This window comes from Sander lucioperca, chromosome 23, assembly GCF_008315115.2.
Source record: "Sander lucioperca isolate FBNREF2018 chromosome 23, SLUC_FBN_1.2, whole genome shotgun sequence".
In the NCBI taxonomy this organism is placed as follows: domain Eukaryota; kingdom Metazoa; phylum Chordata; class Actinopteri; order Perciformes; family Percidae; genus Sander; species Sander lucioperca.
Genome location: NC_050195.1, coordinates 13,685,643 through 13,703,591, shown reverse-complemented (window position 1 = coordinate 13,703,591; position 17,949 = coordinate 13,685,643). Strand labels below are relative to the sequence as shown.

The 17,949-nt window shown below is 43.2% G+C and overlaps 1 protein-coding gene across 1 annotated transcript in view; it reads left to right on the top strand.

Moving 5' to 3' along the window:
- Window positions 1–17,949, top strand: part of LOC116048944 (SCO-spondin-like) — a 147,883-nt gene that overhangs the window by 89,998 nt on the left and 39,936 nt on the right. The window contains exons 108-117 of the mRNA XM_035998115.1: window positions 3,523–3,693; window positions 4,023–4,150; window positions 4,276–4,430; window positions 5,721–5,767; window positions 7,090–7,254; window positions 8,443–8,654; window positions 9,779–9,874; window positions 14,395–14,455; window positions 14,989–15,119; window positions 16,783–16,933. Of these exons, the coding sequence (XP_035854008.1) occupies window positions 3,523–3,693; window positions 4,023–4,150; window positions 4,276–4,430; window positions 5,721–5,767; window positions 7,090–7,254; window positions 8,443–8,654; window positions 9,779–9,874; window positions 14,395–14,455; window positions 14,989–15,119; window positions 16,783–16,933 (1,317 nt within the window). The remainder of the gene's footprint in view (window positions 1–3,522; window positions 3,694–4,022; window positions 4,151–4,275; window positions 4,431–5,720; window positions 5,768–7,089; window positions 7,255–8,442; window positions 8,655–9,778; window positions 9,875–14,394; window positions 14,456–14,988; window positions 15,120–16,782; window positions 16,934–17,949) is intronic.

Sequence of the window (17,949 nt, the reverse complement as noted above, 5' to 3'; positions counted from 1 at the left end):
AGCACAAAGCTCCAGACAACACAGCCCTCAGGTTCATAGGGACACACAAACCTCTCCACCACGATAAGGTGATGGTTCCCGGAGAAGAAGACAGAAAACCAGACTATCAAAATAAAACAGGAAACAGAACATACAGGCACACACGGGAAAACAAGACAGGAACTACAATAAGACAAGACAAGGGAGGAAACATGGGCTACAACAGAAAACAGAACAAATACACAACAAAACAGAAACAAGAACAGAAACTCAAAACCAAAACCATGACAGTACCCCCCCTCCAAGGGACAGATCCCAGATGTCCAAAACACAAGAAGCAACAAGGTCAACCCAGGGCGGGTGGAGGGGGACCAGAGGAGGGACAAACGGAGGAACAAAATAAATCAACCCCGGAGGGCGAGGGCAGGCACAAGAGTCATCCGGGGCCAGGAAAACACAGGACAGCGGATCCCAGGGAACTGGGAACAGAACTGCTAGGCACTAGGGTACAGGGTACTAGTGGGCAAAGAGGCCTGGGGGAAACAGAGGGCCAGAGAGGTCTGGGGGAAACAGAGGCCCAGTGAGGCCTAGGGGAAACAGAGGCCGGTGAGGCCTAGGGGAAACAGAGGGCCGGTGAGGCCTCGGGGAATCAGAGGGCCACTTGGGACAGGGAACAAAGAGGCCACTCGGGACAGGGAACAGAGAGGCGCAGTGCAGATGGGACCCCTCTGACGACCGGCAGCAAAGGCAGAACCCTTCAGGCGGCCGACCACGAAGGCAGAACCCTTCTGGCGGCCGGGCAGGACGGCGAAGGCAGAATCCCTCAGGTGGCCGAGCAGGACGGCGAAGGTGAAGACCCTCTGGAGGCCAATGGCAAAGGCGGATCCCTTTAGAAGGCCGGCAGCGAAGGCAAATCCCTTTTGAAGGCCGGAGGCGAAGGCGAATCCCTTTTGAAGGCCGGAGGCGAAGGCGAAACCCCTCTGAAGGCCGGCCGCGAAGGCAAATCCCCTCAGGAGGCCGACCACGAAGGCGAAACCCCTCTGGAGGCCATCCGCGAAGGCGAAACCCATCAGAACGCCGGCGGCGAAGACAAAACCCATCAGAAGGCCGGCGGCGAAGGCGAATCCCCTCAGGAGGCCGACCACGAAGGCGAAACCCCTCTGGAGGCCATCCGCGAAGGCGAAACCCATTAGAACGCCGGCGGCGAAGGCGAAACCCATCAGAAGGCCGGCGGCGAAGGCGAATTCCCTCTGGAGGCCGTCCACGAAGGCGAAACCCCTCTGAAGGCCAGCCGCGAAGACGAAACCCAGTTCTGGCTCTGGAACTCTGGTCCACTCTGGCTCTGGCTCTGGAACTCTGGTCCGCTCTGGCTCTGGAACTCTGGTCCGCTCTGGCTCTGGAACTCTGGTCCGCTCTGGCTCTGGCTCTGGAACTCTGGTCCACTCTGGCTCTGGCTCTGGAACTCTGGTCCACTCTGGCACTGGAACACCAGTCCACTCTGGCACTGGAACACCGGTCCACTCTGGCACTGGAACACCGGTCCACTCTGGCACTGGAACACCGGTCCACTCTGGCACTGGAAGAGTGGTCATCGGAGACTCTGGACGGCTGGATGTATCCAGAGGTTCTGGAAGGCTGCACGTCAGCAGAGGTTCTGGAAGGCTGCACGTCAGCAGAGGTTCTGGAAGGCTGCACGTCAGCGGAGGTTATGGAAGGCTGCACGTCAGCAGAGGTTCTGGAAGGCTGCACGTCAGCAGAGGTTCTGGAAGGCTGCACGTCAGAAGAGGTTCAGGAAGGCTGCACGTCAGCTCAGGAACAATGGTCAACTTGGACTCGGGAAAACTAGTAGACTCAGGAACAGTAACACTGGTCAGCACGGACTCGAGGTCACTGGAGACCTCTGGCTCAGAACCACTGGACAGCACAGGCTCAGGTCCGCTGAACAGCACGGACTCAGGTCCGCTGGACAGTATGGGCTCTGGTCCGCTGGACATCTCGGGCTCCAGTCCACTGGAGAGCGATTGAACCCGTGCATAACGTCGGGAACCATGTGGACCACGTCCTCTCTTGCGGCCTCCACGGTTCCCAGAAAATATGGCCAGACGGGACCCTTCAAAAGACTGCTCAGGGGAGCTGCAGAAAGGCGAACTGGACCGAAGCTTATCAGCTAATAATCTAGCGGCTTCGGCCTCCTCAGTCTGTCTAGCACATTTAGCTAGGTTCTGGAAAACAGTCACATAAGTCTCTGGCTCACTATCAGGCAGAGAAACGACAGGACTAGGTAAAGTGGACAGAGGAGCAGGCTGGTTAAAAAACAGAGATCCTGTAGTCACAATGCTAGCAGGCCGAGAAGTAGGCAGGCTAGTGGTAGCTAACTGGCTCGGAATAAAATGAGGAACTGGCAAGGGAGGTAGCTGACTGCTAGAGGGCTGGAGAGAAGATAACCTGTTAGCATTTTGAGATGAAGGATCACAGCAAGGGGTCTCTAGGAAGTCCTGTATCCACTCAGGCAAGGAGCTCCTGAGCCAGGGCCGAGTGGATACCTCACGGTGGGCTAACCTAAGAGCTGCCTGTTTCACCTCCCAACTAGGTGCTCTCTTCCACTCTCCAAAAGCACACATAAGAGTGTAGGTCAAATCATAAAGTTCATCCTCTAAATATTCCGCTGGGTCCGTCATGGTCGGATCATTCTGTCACGGTTTGTCAGGAAAGGTTTGGACCCAAGTGCAGTTTAGAAGGTTTATTAAATGAAATGAAGTACATACCAAAAATCCAGAAAACAACAGGCAAAAACAAATTCCAGGAACGCAGAACGGGATCGCAAAACTGGAAATCAGAGACGAACGGTAACTCCAGACACGAACACACAGCAACAGAAAAACAATGATCCGACAACAGACAAAGAAAACACAGAGACTAAATAAACCAGGTAACGAGGACTAACAAGGGACAGGTGACACTAGGCTGGGCAAACAGGTGAAACACATAAGGGTAATCACCAGGGAGGGAAACACAGGAAGTAAAATAGACAAGACAAGACAGAAAACCAGACTATCAAAATAAAACAGGAAACAGAACATACAGGCACACACGGGAAAACAAGACAGGAACTACAATAAGACAAGACAAGGGAGGAAACATGGGCTACAACAGAAAACAGAACAAATACACAACAAAACAGAAACAAGAACAGAAACTCAAAACCAAAACCATGACAGTCTCACTCTGTAGCTAAAACAGAGAGCTCAACACACAGGGTGAAAAGAGGAGCTGCAGCAATGAGCAGTACAACAAATATATGGTGTTTTCTGAAAATTAAACCATGTCAACCTATTCTGATAAAACCTTTAAATACAATTATGAACCTGAAAATGAGCATAATATGAGCACTTTAAAGTACATTTTCCTGACGATATTTACATACTTTTACATAAATAATACTTTCAATGCAGGATTTTTACAGTGTGTTATTAGTATTTTTACTTAAGTAAAGTATCTGAATACTTCTTCCACCACTGTCTGTGTCCTCCCTTTCTTCTCCAGTGGAATGTTTGTTGAATGAGTGGTCACCCTGGAGTGAGTGCAGCGCCACGTGTGGCGGCGGTTTGTCAATGCGGAACAAGACAGTCCTTAGAGAGCCCGAGCCTGGTGGGATGCCCTGTGTTGGACCACTGGAACAGCACACCATCTGTAACACCAAAAGCTGCCTGCCTGGTAACAAAAACACACACATCATTGAAATTGGAAATTGAGCACATTTATGTACTTTATTTCTACCAAGCAATATAACTCCTGAATTCTTCTTAAGTGGTTGCCATGCAACTCATAAGAAGCTTAATGAGTGATATTGGCAGTTAGTTTATTATTAGTGTTATACAGTCAAAGGTGTGACCTCAAATGTGTCTGAGTCAATCTGTTCTGAAGACATATATTGTAAAGTGTGCATAGAGAAAAAACACACACATATGTTTGTGTATTTAAATATAAATGAGACATGATGTAATTCATCGTTTGTTAATCATATGTAATCATGTGTGTTGCAGGGTGTCCTACTGGGCAGGTGTTTAGTAACTGTTCAGGTTCCTGTCCATATACCTGTGAGGACCTTTGGCCACACACTCAGTGTTTACCTGGAGCCTGCACCCCTGGGTGCCACTGCCCTCCTGAACAGGTCTGAACACGCATGTGTGTGTGGGGATGTGGGGTCGTGTTTGCATGTAGTTGGATTGCTGTGATAGAATTTTATTTTACCCCCGATAAGATCTGATTTTTCTAGTCTCACTGTTTCCCTCATAGGTGTTGCATGAAGGCTCCTGTGTGTCCCACGCTGACTGTCCCTGTTCACCGCTGTCCCTGCCGACTGGTGACCAGCGCTGGAATGTCAGTACTGAGCAGATCACAGAAGCTCTGCTGCCACCTGGAACGGTCATTCAGCACCTCTGCAACACATGGTAATTCACACGGTTTCATCCATTCATTCACTGATTTAACTATTTTTTTCAGTCAGCTGTGTTGTGAGCAGCCAGACTGTCCTGTAGGATTTAGACCTGGTCATATTCTCACATATTCATGAAATGAATTCTTAGTTTTGTCTCTTCATATTTGAGTGATATGAGTCTGGTTCTTTTATTTTTAATCTCTTGGTACAGTATATGACCGTAATGTTTATTTATTATTATTAGTTCCAAGATAGGAATTGTTATATAATATGAATGAAAGATGCAACATGCATCTAGCATGCATCGCTCATACACAACGATCACTTTGCAATAATTTTGATACTTTCATCAATATATTCAGTCTGTAATTCCTTCAGTCAGTGATAAACATTTAAAGCCCATGTGAAACATTTCTACGTCACTAAAAAACGTCATCATCATAGTAATCATTGTTAAGATTGTGACAGGCAGGCACCACAGTGTTCACTATGCCCTGTTGTTTGACTGACAGGCTAAGGTTGTAAGGCAAGGCAACTTTATTTCTACAGCACATTTTAGCAACAAGGCAATTCAAAAAGCTTTACATTAAACATTAAAGAGCAGTTTAAAAAGAGATAGAAAATAAAAACAGCTTAAAATAATAATAATTAATAATAATAAGATGCAAATACAAGAATAAAAGATATGGTGCGGTGTAAGAAATTAATAATTATTAGATTGTTTTTAGGGATGGGTTTGGGAGGGAGTTTTATTTTGTGTGGCGTTTAAAATGTTCTTAATAAATAACAAAATGTTCTAAGTAAATAGGATAAATAGGTTTGGAATTATTTTTACAACTGAAATTATTTGTCTGTTATTACAGAGGGAAAGTACCGAAAAATGTACCGTTGTGTTGTGTCAAGTTGACCACGGTCTAATTTATTCATCATAAATATACCAAGATATCCCAAGTAACTTGACAATGATATTTTGATATAAAAAAATGCTACTCAAATCATCTCAGAGTCCATTTCTGAAAGTGTTACAGAGCATTGGCAGAGTTGAGTTTCACTGTCTCTGTCAAACTATACAGTCAACAACAATCTGGTTTGATACAATATCTGCTGTAATAGATAGTCCGGCTGCAGCAGACATGCTGTAAGTCATCTCATCTCCCTCACAGTGTGATGATACTCATTTGATATATTCTGATGGGCTCAGCTGTGTGATATGATGCTTGCTTTGGTATCTCCGTGTTCAATAATATCAGCCTTGCTGGTTTCCCCTCATATTATTTCACTCACCTGATTCTTATTTCTCCAGTGTGTGCCAAAGAGGAGTGTTCAACTGTACCTCCAAGTTCTGTGATGGTGAGTGATTCTCCGTCACAGCTGTTCTTACTGAATGCATTTCTTGCACTTTATAGGCCCCTCGGTTCTAGCATTGAAAGCATCAGCAACTGAACTGTCAGGACCATGATAGATATGTCAACCTATCTGTAGTTAGTAGCAGCTGCTGCAACAGTTGGCTCAAATAACTGAGCGACAGTCACATCAGTCACAGCCTACAAAGGCCATTACTGGGGTTTTGTTTCGTAAACAGGTGATACCATCTTAAACTAGCAGGGGGAGAAAGAGATAAAAAGATGATGGGGAGCAGAGTGTCGCAAAGTGCAACCCCTCATATCTTCATAAGAGATTAGGTTTATATCTCTCATGATTTGACCAGCAGGGCCTTTTATCCTCCTCCTGTCTTCTCTCTACTGGATTTGGTCATAGTGAAATCCGCCTTTTCTCAGAGAGCAGTGTTTAACAGCAGAGTTTAAAGGGTAATTCAGGTATTTGTCAACCTGGGAGTTATATAACAGTTGATCATGATGAACATTTTACGTAACACCTCCATAGTGAATATGGGAAACACACTCAGTGTTTAAGGAGTGTTGCTTTCTTCAACTTTCAATAGAACTTCAGTTTATCATTCATCATGTTGTTAGAAAAACAAAAAGTGATTGTGGTAATGACGGCACATAGGTTGTCACGATACCAGAATTTTAAACTTCAGTACAATAGTATTATAGGAATCTGACAGTAAATCGTAATCAGTGTAAATGTACAAAAAACTACCCCAGTAAAACACATTAGATATTAGTTGTGGAGCAGTTACTCTCCCTGGATTGGATGGTGTCATTCCATTTCAAACTACAAAGTATATGCTTGGTTTTTGATCATTACTAATTGGGGAAACTTGCTGTCATGAACCATCTTTTGACATTTGCTACTCCTCTTCTAGGGTGCACATAGGCTAAATCCAAAGTGACCACATTCCCACATGAATAGAAACAGCTGTTTGTGCATGAATACAGTTGGTGGTTGTTCTTGCCAGAGTAGGTGATTCCCAAATCTCTACAAAGGAGTTAATGAGTAAATGTTATCATGACCAATTGTAATAATAGACAACAATTATTATTATTATTATTAGTATTAGTAGTAGATGTTGCCGTTAACAAATGGCTTTAATAACAAAACAATGTGGGCATAATATCTGTAATTGTAGTTTTATTTGGTCGAGCTGAGGAATAGCGCTCAGTTGACACATACTTCTAAATGCTGCTTTACTGCTGCAAGTACATTCATGTAAAACTAACACTGACCTAAGCGTGTTTATATTTTTCTCCCATCCTCTCCCCCTGCAGTGGACTGTGAGTGGTCCAGCTGGTCCCAGTGGAGTCCGTGCTCAGCAAGCTGTGGTACGGGGCAACAGATCTCCACCAGAAGCATCCTGCAGCCCAGCCAGTACGGAGGGGCCCCATGTGAGGGCACTGACCACCGCACAAAAACCTGCATGGCCCCTGACTGTGGTGAGTGAGAAGAGGGGAGATGAAGGACGTTTTATTGATCATTGTGGGGAATCAATTGTGACTAAGCTGCTAAAAAATGAATATTGTAACAGTTGATTAAAAAAGTACTTACAGCTCACTGTAGAATTATAGTGCTTATGCTAGATAGAATGGAAAAATCTGTGTATGTAGTGCCTAATAGAACTGTCATTTTAGGAGACTTATGTGAGAGTTTAAGATAGAAACTACAAAATGCATTTCCTGCAGAAAATGCGTTTGAATGCTGAATAGCTAAATTGCTAAAGCTAAACTGGATTAATAGCTTAAATCTGTAAGAAGAAGTTGAAGTAGTGAGAATAGTTGGAAAAGTGGGAATGGTTTTAATAAGTATGAATTTCATTGACAAGTTGAATAACACCATTAATAAAGAACAATAAAACATCTCCTGTTTATGGCAGTGTGGAACCTATTGTCTTGAAAAAGCAGATAGGGGGTAAATTGACAGTTTGCCGTGTCTTAAGGAGTCTTGAAGTCGTGGTTTTCACACTACATATTGTTGATTTGCAACGATAAAACAAGAACAAAATAAGGTTTAGAGTCTATAACCTGTTTCCACACATCTTTACTATTTATAGCCTGTTTCCTCTAGGTACAACAACAACAACTTTGGTCCATTTTGTTTTGCAAATGCAACACATACAGTAAAGTTCCCAGTGTTAAATGTGACCCCTTGCTCTTATTGGCTGTAGCTCTTCGACTGACTCCCTGACAGGTCCAGATATTTAGCCTGCTACATAGCAGGAATTCGTCATCCATAGATCGGCAAACTCAAAGCGTTGTTGTACAGTTGACACAGTGTGCTCGAGCACCGAGAACGTTGATTTGCATCTGACCTGGGACTTTTGTCAGGGAGCTTCAAAAACTGTTGCTGAGTGGGAATTCAGGGCTAAAGTTGTGTAGTGTGAACCAAGCATTTATTATGTAATGACAATAATTTGTCATAATAAAGTGCATGCTGAGTAATACTGTACCTTCAAATGCACTCATTTTCTGACTCCACCCCCTTTTGATTCCCCGACATTCCTTTGTCCCACCAATGTATCATTAAATTCTCTCCACCATTTCCCCTCTCCATCCTACCATCTTTCTGTCTCATCTTCCCTCCTCTTACACTTATCTCACTCCTTTCCCTCTCCTCTTCCCCTGTAGCGTGTCCTGACGGGGAGCAGTGGAAGAGGAGCGCGTCGGAGGAGGTCCCGCTGTGCGAGAGGAGCTGCCAAGACATTTACTCCTCCTCTCCTGTCAACTGCAGCCGCTCCGTCGAGGGCTGCGTGTGTGGGGAGGGGCTTTACCGCAACACTGAGGGGGTTTGTGTCATCCCCGCCCTCTGTCCCTGCCATGACCAGGGCAACCTGCGGGAGGTACATACACACACACACACACACACACAGACACACACACACACACACACACACACACACACACACACACACACACACACACACACATATCTGCTGCCCAGCTAACTTGGCAGCTTGTACTCATTGTGTCTGCCTCATTGTGTCGTGCATCTGAACCTTACCATTACCATGGTGTTTACGTTCCCTCCAATTCACTCTCATTGTGTTATTTACTCATAAAGAAGATATTCATCATATTAGAAGATGAGTGACAGGCCCCATGGGCCACATTACAACACAGTGCCTTTCCAACTCTCAGCCTAATCAATTATGTAGGAGGTGGCGTAAAAAGCCAGCACTGGGACCGCAACTGGGCAAGCCTGCCAGAAATTATTTATTAAGGAAGGGATATTATAGGATTATAAGAGTTAATCATACACTGACAAGAGGTCACATCCCCCTCTTGATCGTTCTTCTTCAGGCCTTTTATTCTCTCTTTGTTTTTTTATTTCTCCTCCCATACCCATACTGTTTTTTTCCTCACTAGTACCTCTTGTGCTTTCATTACAGGATTTGTGTTCAATCCCTCGCTTTCATCCCCATTCTCCCTCAGTCTTCCTCTTTCTTTCTTTCTCTTCCTTCATCTACCCCTCTCAGTCATTCTTCCTATCTGTCTCTTTCTTTCTTTCCGCCTGTCTACACTGTTTCTCTCTCACTGTCTGTCAGCTGGTGATGACTAATGTCAATATAAAGACCCTCTATGGTTTTCTAATTAACTACCTCATGACTATTAAGCCAAATGTCTCAGTGTGAGCCACAAAGGCACTCCCTAGTTGGTGCCTTTGTGCGGGTAAAAACCGGGCACTGTTAATGATTCCAATAGCTAACACACACAGAAAATACATAATGTAATCTGTATTCTTTTTTTTTATTATTACAGCATCATAAAGGGCCACCATAACCTAAATGATGCACAAAGGTGCAGGCAGAGCTTTATCCTGTGCAATGACGAGTTGCACTTTGTCAAACCTGAACAGTTGAACTAACAGACTAACAGGCTGTTGAGGGATCTTCATATTACCTGCATTTCTAAAGTCTAGTAAGTAAATATTAACATTGTGTGTGTTTTTGTTTGCGTGAGCCAGGCCGGATCAGAGTGGGATGAAGGCTGTATGACATGTCGCTGTGTGAACGGCAAGAAACTGTGCCAGTTAAGATGTCCGCCACTCAACTGTGATGAGGTAAGACACACACACTGACACTCAGTACTAAATTGATATCTGAGGCATTAAGGCAGAAATCCTGTATATATTGCTTGAAAGATGTCTTGCTTGCAACATTGCTCTTAAAAATCTCTACCAGCTGATAAATAATTTAATATCACTGATCGTGCATCTGTTTATGCACCTGGCAAACAGACTGAATGAGTTTTACTTTAAAGAGAGATCAGGGTTCACATACAGATGCACGATCAGTCTCTCAGACAAACACATCTGTCCACTCAACCACCACTCCTACCCCGAGGTGGGACACTTCATGCAGCGTCTCTGTTGGTCATAAAACATCTCAATTACTCGGAGCGAGAGATGCTTTGCTCCCTCAAGAATGTGTGGGATGTTCTCTGCAAGTCGCTGGCTGGAGTAGATCAATACCTGACTGTCCGATCCTCCCACAAGCCTGCACTTTTTCTTTTACCGTGCCCTTCTTCCTGCCATGAAATACTGAAACCTGGTTTCCTTATTAAGCGTTATTGAATTTCATTCCAACACAACATATCAACATTTTGGCCTGTTCTGTAAAATGAATGGCACCGTGTATGTTATGTAAAGCACACTTTTAGTTACAGTTGAAATTTTGAGTCAGATTTAAGAGCATTATATGTCAAGTATAGCATCTTCTTTAGATAGTAATTGGATTGTCGTGCATGAGGGATTATGGGTACCAGTGCATGCTTGTCATTGTTAGTGAGAGCACATCACTTCATTTTCGCAAATAAAGATCAATCATATGCATATATGCATGAGTGGTTAAATTATGTATGTGCTCTGTAGAAACTAGATGCAGATGAAGAAAAAAATAAACTCCATATTATATATGAATACATTTTGAGACCGGTGGAACTTTTGGTACCACATACAAACAGATTCTATCCAGTCCTGCTTTGGATAGAAATAGAGGAGAAGGGTATGACAATGCTAAAATTAACATTGTTGGTGGCATCCCACCAGGCTGCTCTTTATGGGATGAAACTAATTTCTCCCAAATGTCCTTTTGCAATTCATCTTCTCTCCTTGTTTCTCAGCTGCAACTCTATGCCATATTTAAAGGGTGATTAGGGTAAATGAACTCTTTTAACAAGACTATGATTCTGCAGGCACACTAGCAACTCTGTGAGGCTGTGCTTAGAGACAGCAGTGCTTTGAGCTAAATGCTATTGTCAGCATGCTAACATGCTAACATTCTACTCTCTATGCAGTAGAATGGCACAACATTTGAATTAAATTTGTGCTACATGACCAGAGAAAACAGAAAAGAAGCTGTGATATTCCCTTTCGCTCAAAAAGTAGAAAACTGCACCGTACCACTAAACACTCCCACTGGTGGGGTAATGCAAGCACGTCAAGCTTTTCCATATTGACTGGGCTGATAACATCGGCTGATAACAAAACAAACCCATATAAGAGTTAAACAGTAAGCTGAAATATTTTCTGAAAATATGTTAGGCAAGAAATTGACAATACACAGTTACCAACCTTGGTTTATATGTGATCAGCACTGCTAAGTTTTACAGTTTAATCAGAGTTTGGTCTGAGTTTAAGAAATAGAGATTACTGTTACTCTTTCTCCACTTCAGTACTCCTTCTGTATGTGGAAGTCCAGTCTCAAGTTCAAGCAATAGGCCCTAGGAAATACCTTGTTTTGGGTCAAACGCGTCACTTGGAGGTTTGTCTCTGGCCCGTGAGTAGGGAGTTCATGGCACTGGTAAGATGAAGGGAAGTTGACCATTGTTATTAATATTATATTATTATGACACAAAGTTGGTTGAAAATCAGCAAATAATCCCTTTAACCACAATGCTTTGAAGAAAATGAAATCTCCCAATATGCCTCCAGCTGGCCCTTTTTAACGTAATAGATTGAAGGTTTGTTATTATATCGGGTGATTAAAGTTATCAGGATGTTTTCTGCTCATTTTTCTTTCTGTACCAGATACATTATTAGAGCTCTGATGTCTATCTCACAACCTGTACAGTACTTTAAATGCCATCTGCCCTTTCATTTGAAATAACCAGGAATCCACATTTCACACCATTTCTACCCCTGCTGCATCAGAGACACACACACACACACACACACACACACACACACACACACAGATGCATACATGCATACAGTCTCCTGACTTAAAGGCTTAAAATGGTCCTCTTCGTGACCTCCCACCAGTTAAGTGAGTGGGCTCCCTCCATCCCTGAGGGAAGGCTGGCGGCAGTGCAGAGTGGAAGGAGAAGTCCTCGGGGTGAACAGTTAAGAGAAGCATGTGTGTGTGTTGTGTGTGTTAGAGGCATTTTATAGTTGGGTGAAGTTATTAGGGGTGAACTGAGGCTGGTGTTGGTGGGGGTGCTGAAGCCTGCTGTCAGACTGTATGTGTGTGTGACTCTGCATGCTAACAGCAGCTATTCTCAGACAGGGACACCACAGGACACCCTGCTTTTCTCAGGACTGTTCTGGATCTCTCTTCCTCAGTGGCTTCGCTCCCTCTGTCCACGTCCTTTGTGTCCTTGGTCTTTATGTCAACCTTTTTGACTTTTATATATCTGGTCCTTTTCCTATCTCTATGCTGGATCTCAACCCTGGTCTAAATTGGTAACTAAACTGGCTTAAATGAATCCCAGCAGTCCTCTGGGAGGTGAGAGCTGGGACTAATGTTTTTAATAGTCTGTCTTAACGCACTCAATTCTCAAAGGTTTTGTATTGGTATGTCTATTTTATACTATATTGGTTTTTAGCCATGCTAGCTCTTGGGCAGGTTGGTCAGCCCACCACTTTGGTCCTAGTCTATATCCACGACCTTCAACTTCCGGGATTGCTCTGTTGCCGCCGGAAATTCCACCGTGCGTCCATTTTGGCCGGATGTCCTTTAACTTACACTTTCTTTGTGTTGTAATTTTAAACTCCGGTGGATTTGTGAGGACTATGGTTAACTGCTCCTCAGATCTCTGCAGGGTAAATCCAGACAGCTAGCTAGACTATCTGTCCAATCTGAGTTTTCTCTCTCATGACTATTTTGCAGCGGTTTCGTGTGGAGCTTAGCGCCGCCCATGACGATTGTGATTGGTTTAAAGAAATGCCAATAAACCAGAGCACATTTCTCTCCCATACCTGAATGCTGTGTGGACTAGCCAGACCCTCCTCCGCTCCGCAGCGTGTGGATGGTCTGGCAAAACAAGACCATCCGAGTGGCAATGCTTCACCTGGGTTTATTTTTAATATTTTATTTAAATCATTTTTATTTTCCTCTTTTAGAGAATGTATTACTGGGTCCCGAGGATTGGATGTTGTCCTTTCGAAAAATGTGTACTGTATATTACGAAACAGAGGTTGTAGGCTGTGGTGAACAGGTGGTGTTTGAGGAGCTTTTTTAAACATGTCCATGGATGACGTAATGACGTCATACCATTAGGTACAGCAACAACAAACATGGCTGAAAGCAAAGTGGCTACCGGCTCCACGGTGGTGGGAGAGTTAGTTCCAAAAAGGGGAGCGTTTTTAGTAGTGTGGAAGTGGTTTGGTTACCAAATATCAGATGTACAACAAACTACGTTACATAATATGTAAGAGGTGCAATAAGAATGTAACATCAAAAGGGGGCAATACAACAAACTTATTTTACCATCTCAAGCAGAAGTACCAGGGTTATATATCAACATAAACGTCACAGTTTGCCTTTAAATATAAAATTGAAACAAAAAGTTTCTCAGTTCTTTAGTATGTAAGAAAAAACTATAGCCTCTGTAGAAAAGTACAACATTACAGTACAACAATAAAAAATCAACCACAAACAATTGTATGCTCTTGAAATATTTTTCAGTAATTTGTCATATCATCTATAACCTGAAATAATGTGATATTATATTAGAGCCATATAACCCACCCCTACTCTATACTATGTGTTCTCATTGTCACATGTTGAATGAAATGCATGATGCAAGTAGCCTGGAAATCCAGACCCAAATCCGAAAGATTAAGGGTCTGAGTAATGAAAATGGCCCACCTCGAGGGGCGGCACCAAGCATGCATTTAAAAATCTCACCGCACGCATTTGGATAACACAACGACCAATCACAACAATACACGGGGTGACATATCCAGAGCCCCATTCGCTTAGCTACCAGCGGAGCTAACTGGTAGATTAAACTGTCGTCATCTGTTTAGCTCACCTCTGGCCCACCTATATCAGATATACTGATGTGATTTGTGCAGCTTGGCTACAAGGGCATAGTTAATGAGCATCTTTACTGAATGCCAGAGTGACTCGCTGAGCAAATTCAAATTGTGCTCTCGCGAGAACTCTTGATTTCCAGGGTATGATGCAAGTGATTATGCCAAAACATAACTCCATCCAATAAATTGGCTGAGTGTTGACAGGGTAAGGGAGATTATTTGAGATGTTTTGTTCATCACTGCATATGTCTGTTTTCTGTCTGCATCTGTCTGAGACTGATTAAAAGAATGGGCCATAACTCACGTTATCTCTCTCTCAGGGCGAGGTCAAGGTGGAGGAGCCAGGCAGCTGCTGTCCAGTCTGTAGAAAGCAGTTTCCAGGTTAGTACAACATACAGTATGCAGGAAAACACATCACAAATCAACTTAGAGACTGTTCAGTAGCTCAATTGTCATCCTAAACCCAGGCTCATTTCCATGAGTGAGTAATGCTTTTTCATCTTATGGTAATGCAACATAAATGGAACAATTAAAATACTACTTGTTGTAAAACATGCAAATATCAAACAAACAGAGAAAATCACAAGGGTTCCCTTTATTCCTTCTTTGGATTTAAATGTTCTATAGTTCATTTTATAGGAGGCTAAAACTACTACTTACTTAAACTACAGCACATTGGGGCTTTAATACTGTATCTCTCCCAGTGGAGGAAATGTCACATGCTGCGAGCATGGCAATGTCACTGTGCTCTCTGGAAGGAAGTCTCTGGCTAAGTCTCTTCTATTGTTCCTCCTTTTTTTCATGCAAAAATGATGGTTTCTCATAATCTCCTTTTCCTTGCCCTCTGTTCCCCCCTTTGCTCTGTCCAATCTCATTTCGCCCCTTTCCCTCCCTCCTCTCTGTGTTTCTACCAGACGAGCCCGTGCCAGAGTGTCGTCGCTATGTGCAGGTCAAGAACATCACCAAGGGAAACTGTCGGCTTGACAACGTGGAGGTCAGCTTCTGCCGGGGACGCTGTCTGTCCAGGACAGATGTCATCCTGGAGGTACAGAGAACACACAAAGACAAGATATTACTCTCTGAAGTAGAGTATTGACTTTAAAGCTACATTGTGTAAGAATGTCTCCCATCTAGCGGTGAAATTGTATATGACAACCAACTGAATATTACTTTCTAGCCCCTCCCATTCCGAGCGCATTTTAACTCCTACGGTGGCCGTATTATTCCAAGAAATACAACTTTGGCCGTGAGTGTTCCTTCCAGTGTAATAATAGTTTTACATTTTCGTTATTTTGGTACAATTTCATTGCTAACATCAGCTATCAGGTTCCCAAACGAATGCAAGCTAATGTTAGCAAAGTATCAGTGTGATCCTCCGTCTATAACAGGCTTTTCAATCTGCCGGCAGATCGAGTAATCTCCCCCTGGCATTCGTCATGGTGCCACTGAGTTTAAAAGCGCAAATTTTGAGTCCACAGTGTGTGTGCATATGTGTGTGTGCCTGCATGCATTGAGGACTTCAGCTGGTGGTGGGAAAGAGCATGTGATTCTTGTGAATACATTCCTGCATCCTCCAGTCCTGCTGATCAATCCAAACGGAACTTTTCTGCAACTGCCTAGTCACTGGTTGCCACAGTAACAGGAGGTACTGACATATGTGGCTGAGCAGATGAGAATACTTTGATTAGTTGGTGGAAGTAATTACACATGAATGAGCACATATTTGTGAAAGAACAAAGTTTTTTTTGCTAAGAATCAAATCAAAACATTACACAATGGATGGCTTTAACGTGAGTGAAAGCTGGTAGCACAGTTAACATCAATGCAGGCAGCAAAGTGGACTAAAACAATCCTTCCAGTAAAATGCGAATTAGTTTTTTTGTGATTGTTGCGGGCAAAAAAACTTGATTATGCGGCAAGTTTTCTTAAAAAATGCGATGGAATATGCGGGATATTTATGCAATTTTATGCGATGAAATTGCAGGAACTTGCAAAAATTGCGGTTTCATCGTGGCTTCATCGCGGGGTTTGCAGCTTTTCGATGATGTTCATGTCGCGTAATTACGTCACTTCATAACGTTCCCATGGCAACAGGGGAAAATGGCTGTGGAAAAACAGTTTAAAGATCCATTTTTTTTAATTTGTCAAGGTGGAAAAAAAATGAAAAATTGGATATTTCAACCCATTTTTCTGTTTTTCCAAATGTCCGTTTGTGCTTAGAAAATTGAACTAATAAGCGTTACACTGACCCTTACACATTACATGTCTTGATTTGATTCATTGTTAATATAGAAAATATTTCCATGTGGAGCTTTAAACTATAGTCTGGTGTGATTTTATATTTTCAGATGATATTTTATTGCCTGTTGTTGTGTTGTAGATATACTCCCCCTATATTGAAGTTATAATCTATTTGTCCTTAATACTGTATTATTCAGTCCACACTCTCTCATTTTGTCATTTAATAGGTCAGGGGTTCTAATTTCTTCATCTGCCTCCTCTCTCCTATTAATCCTACTGATACCATGTCCCCTCCTTTATTAAACTCCTCCTCCTCTAATTTCACCCTCTCCTCATCATATTCTCGTCTCCTAATTGGCTCCCTCCATCTTATCCCTCTGGCTCTCCTTTCACCTCTTCTCGTCCTTTTGCTTCACTCCTCCTCTTCCATCATTTCACTCTCTCTTGTCCTCCCTCCTTCTCTACAGGAGCCCTACCTCCAGTCAGTTTGCAAGTGCTGTAGTTACCGTTTGGACCCTGACAACCCAGTCCGTTTCCTCAGCCTTCAGTGTGAGAGTGGAGAGAGCGAGCCGATCGTCCTGCCTGTCATACACAGCTGCGAATGCGCCAGCTGCCAAGGTGGGGAAGAATGAATGTGGCTGAATGGATTTGCATGTTCATCTCTCACATCAGGGTGAGAAGCCAGAGTTTGAATATATGTAAAAATGTTTGTACGTCGCACACGTTTACACACTCCAGGCTCCCAGCAGATACAGAGGAATGGCAGGGAAGTGCTAGGCATGTTCCCAACAGGGAGAGTCAGGGAACTTGATTGAAAAATCTAGAAGTGTATTGCAGAATGTATTTTACAACTTTTCTCATATGATATTTTCATTTTACTGATAGTGAAATATAAGAGAAAACACCTTTGAGCAGGCTAAATGACACAGGACAGAAAACGGCTGCTGCTCTGGACATGTCCTTCAAATGTGGCTTAACTAATATAGGCTAACAGCATGTAAGCCAAACATGATTCTTATCATTCTAATGCAACTAGCTCTGGATAAAGTGATAACAGTTTGTTTTTCATTTGAAATATCGGCAACATGACTAAACATTCAGCACCATTATCAGCACTCCCATGCTGATGTGGGGATCATAGAACTGAGCTGATGAGCACGGTGGCTAATTTAAAGCTGAGGAACACCGTAAACATGTTATTACTGTGCAATGAAACCTGACAAAATCTCAGATTAAAGGCACACCATCTTGCTTAAACTATTGACCTATAATGTGTTGCTGCACCTTTTCAGGTTTGGGTTCTTCTAAACATTTAAACAGCTCCAATTACCAACTAAGCCAGCTTTAAAGAACTTAGAAATCGTGGCCAGGTTGGCTCAGTGGTAGAGCAGGCGCACATATACTGAGAGGTTTGTGCCTTGATGCAGAGGTCCAGGGTTTGAATCTGACCTGTGACAATTTCCTGCATGTCTTCCCCCTCTCTCTCCCCTTTCTCACCTAGCTGTCCTGTCAAAAATTAAAGGCAGAAAAACCCCAAATAAATAATCTTAAAAAAAAAAGAACTTAGAAATCCATGCCTGTGTCAAATCAACAATTTAGTTCAGTTATCCACTTAAAGTATGAAGAACAGAACC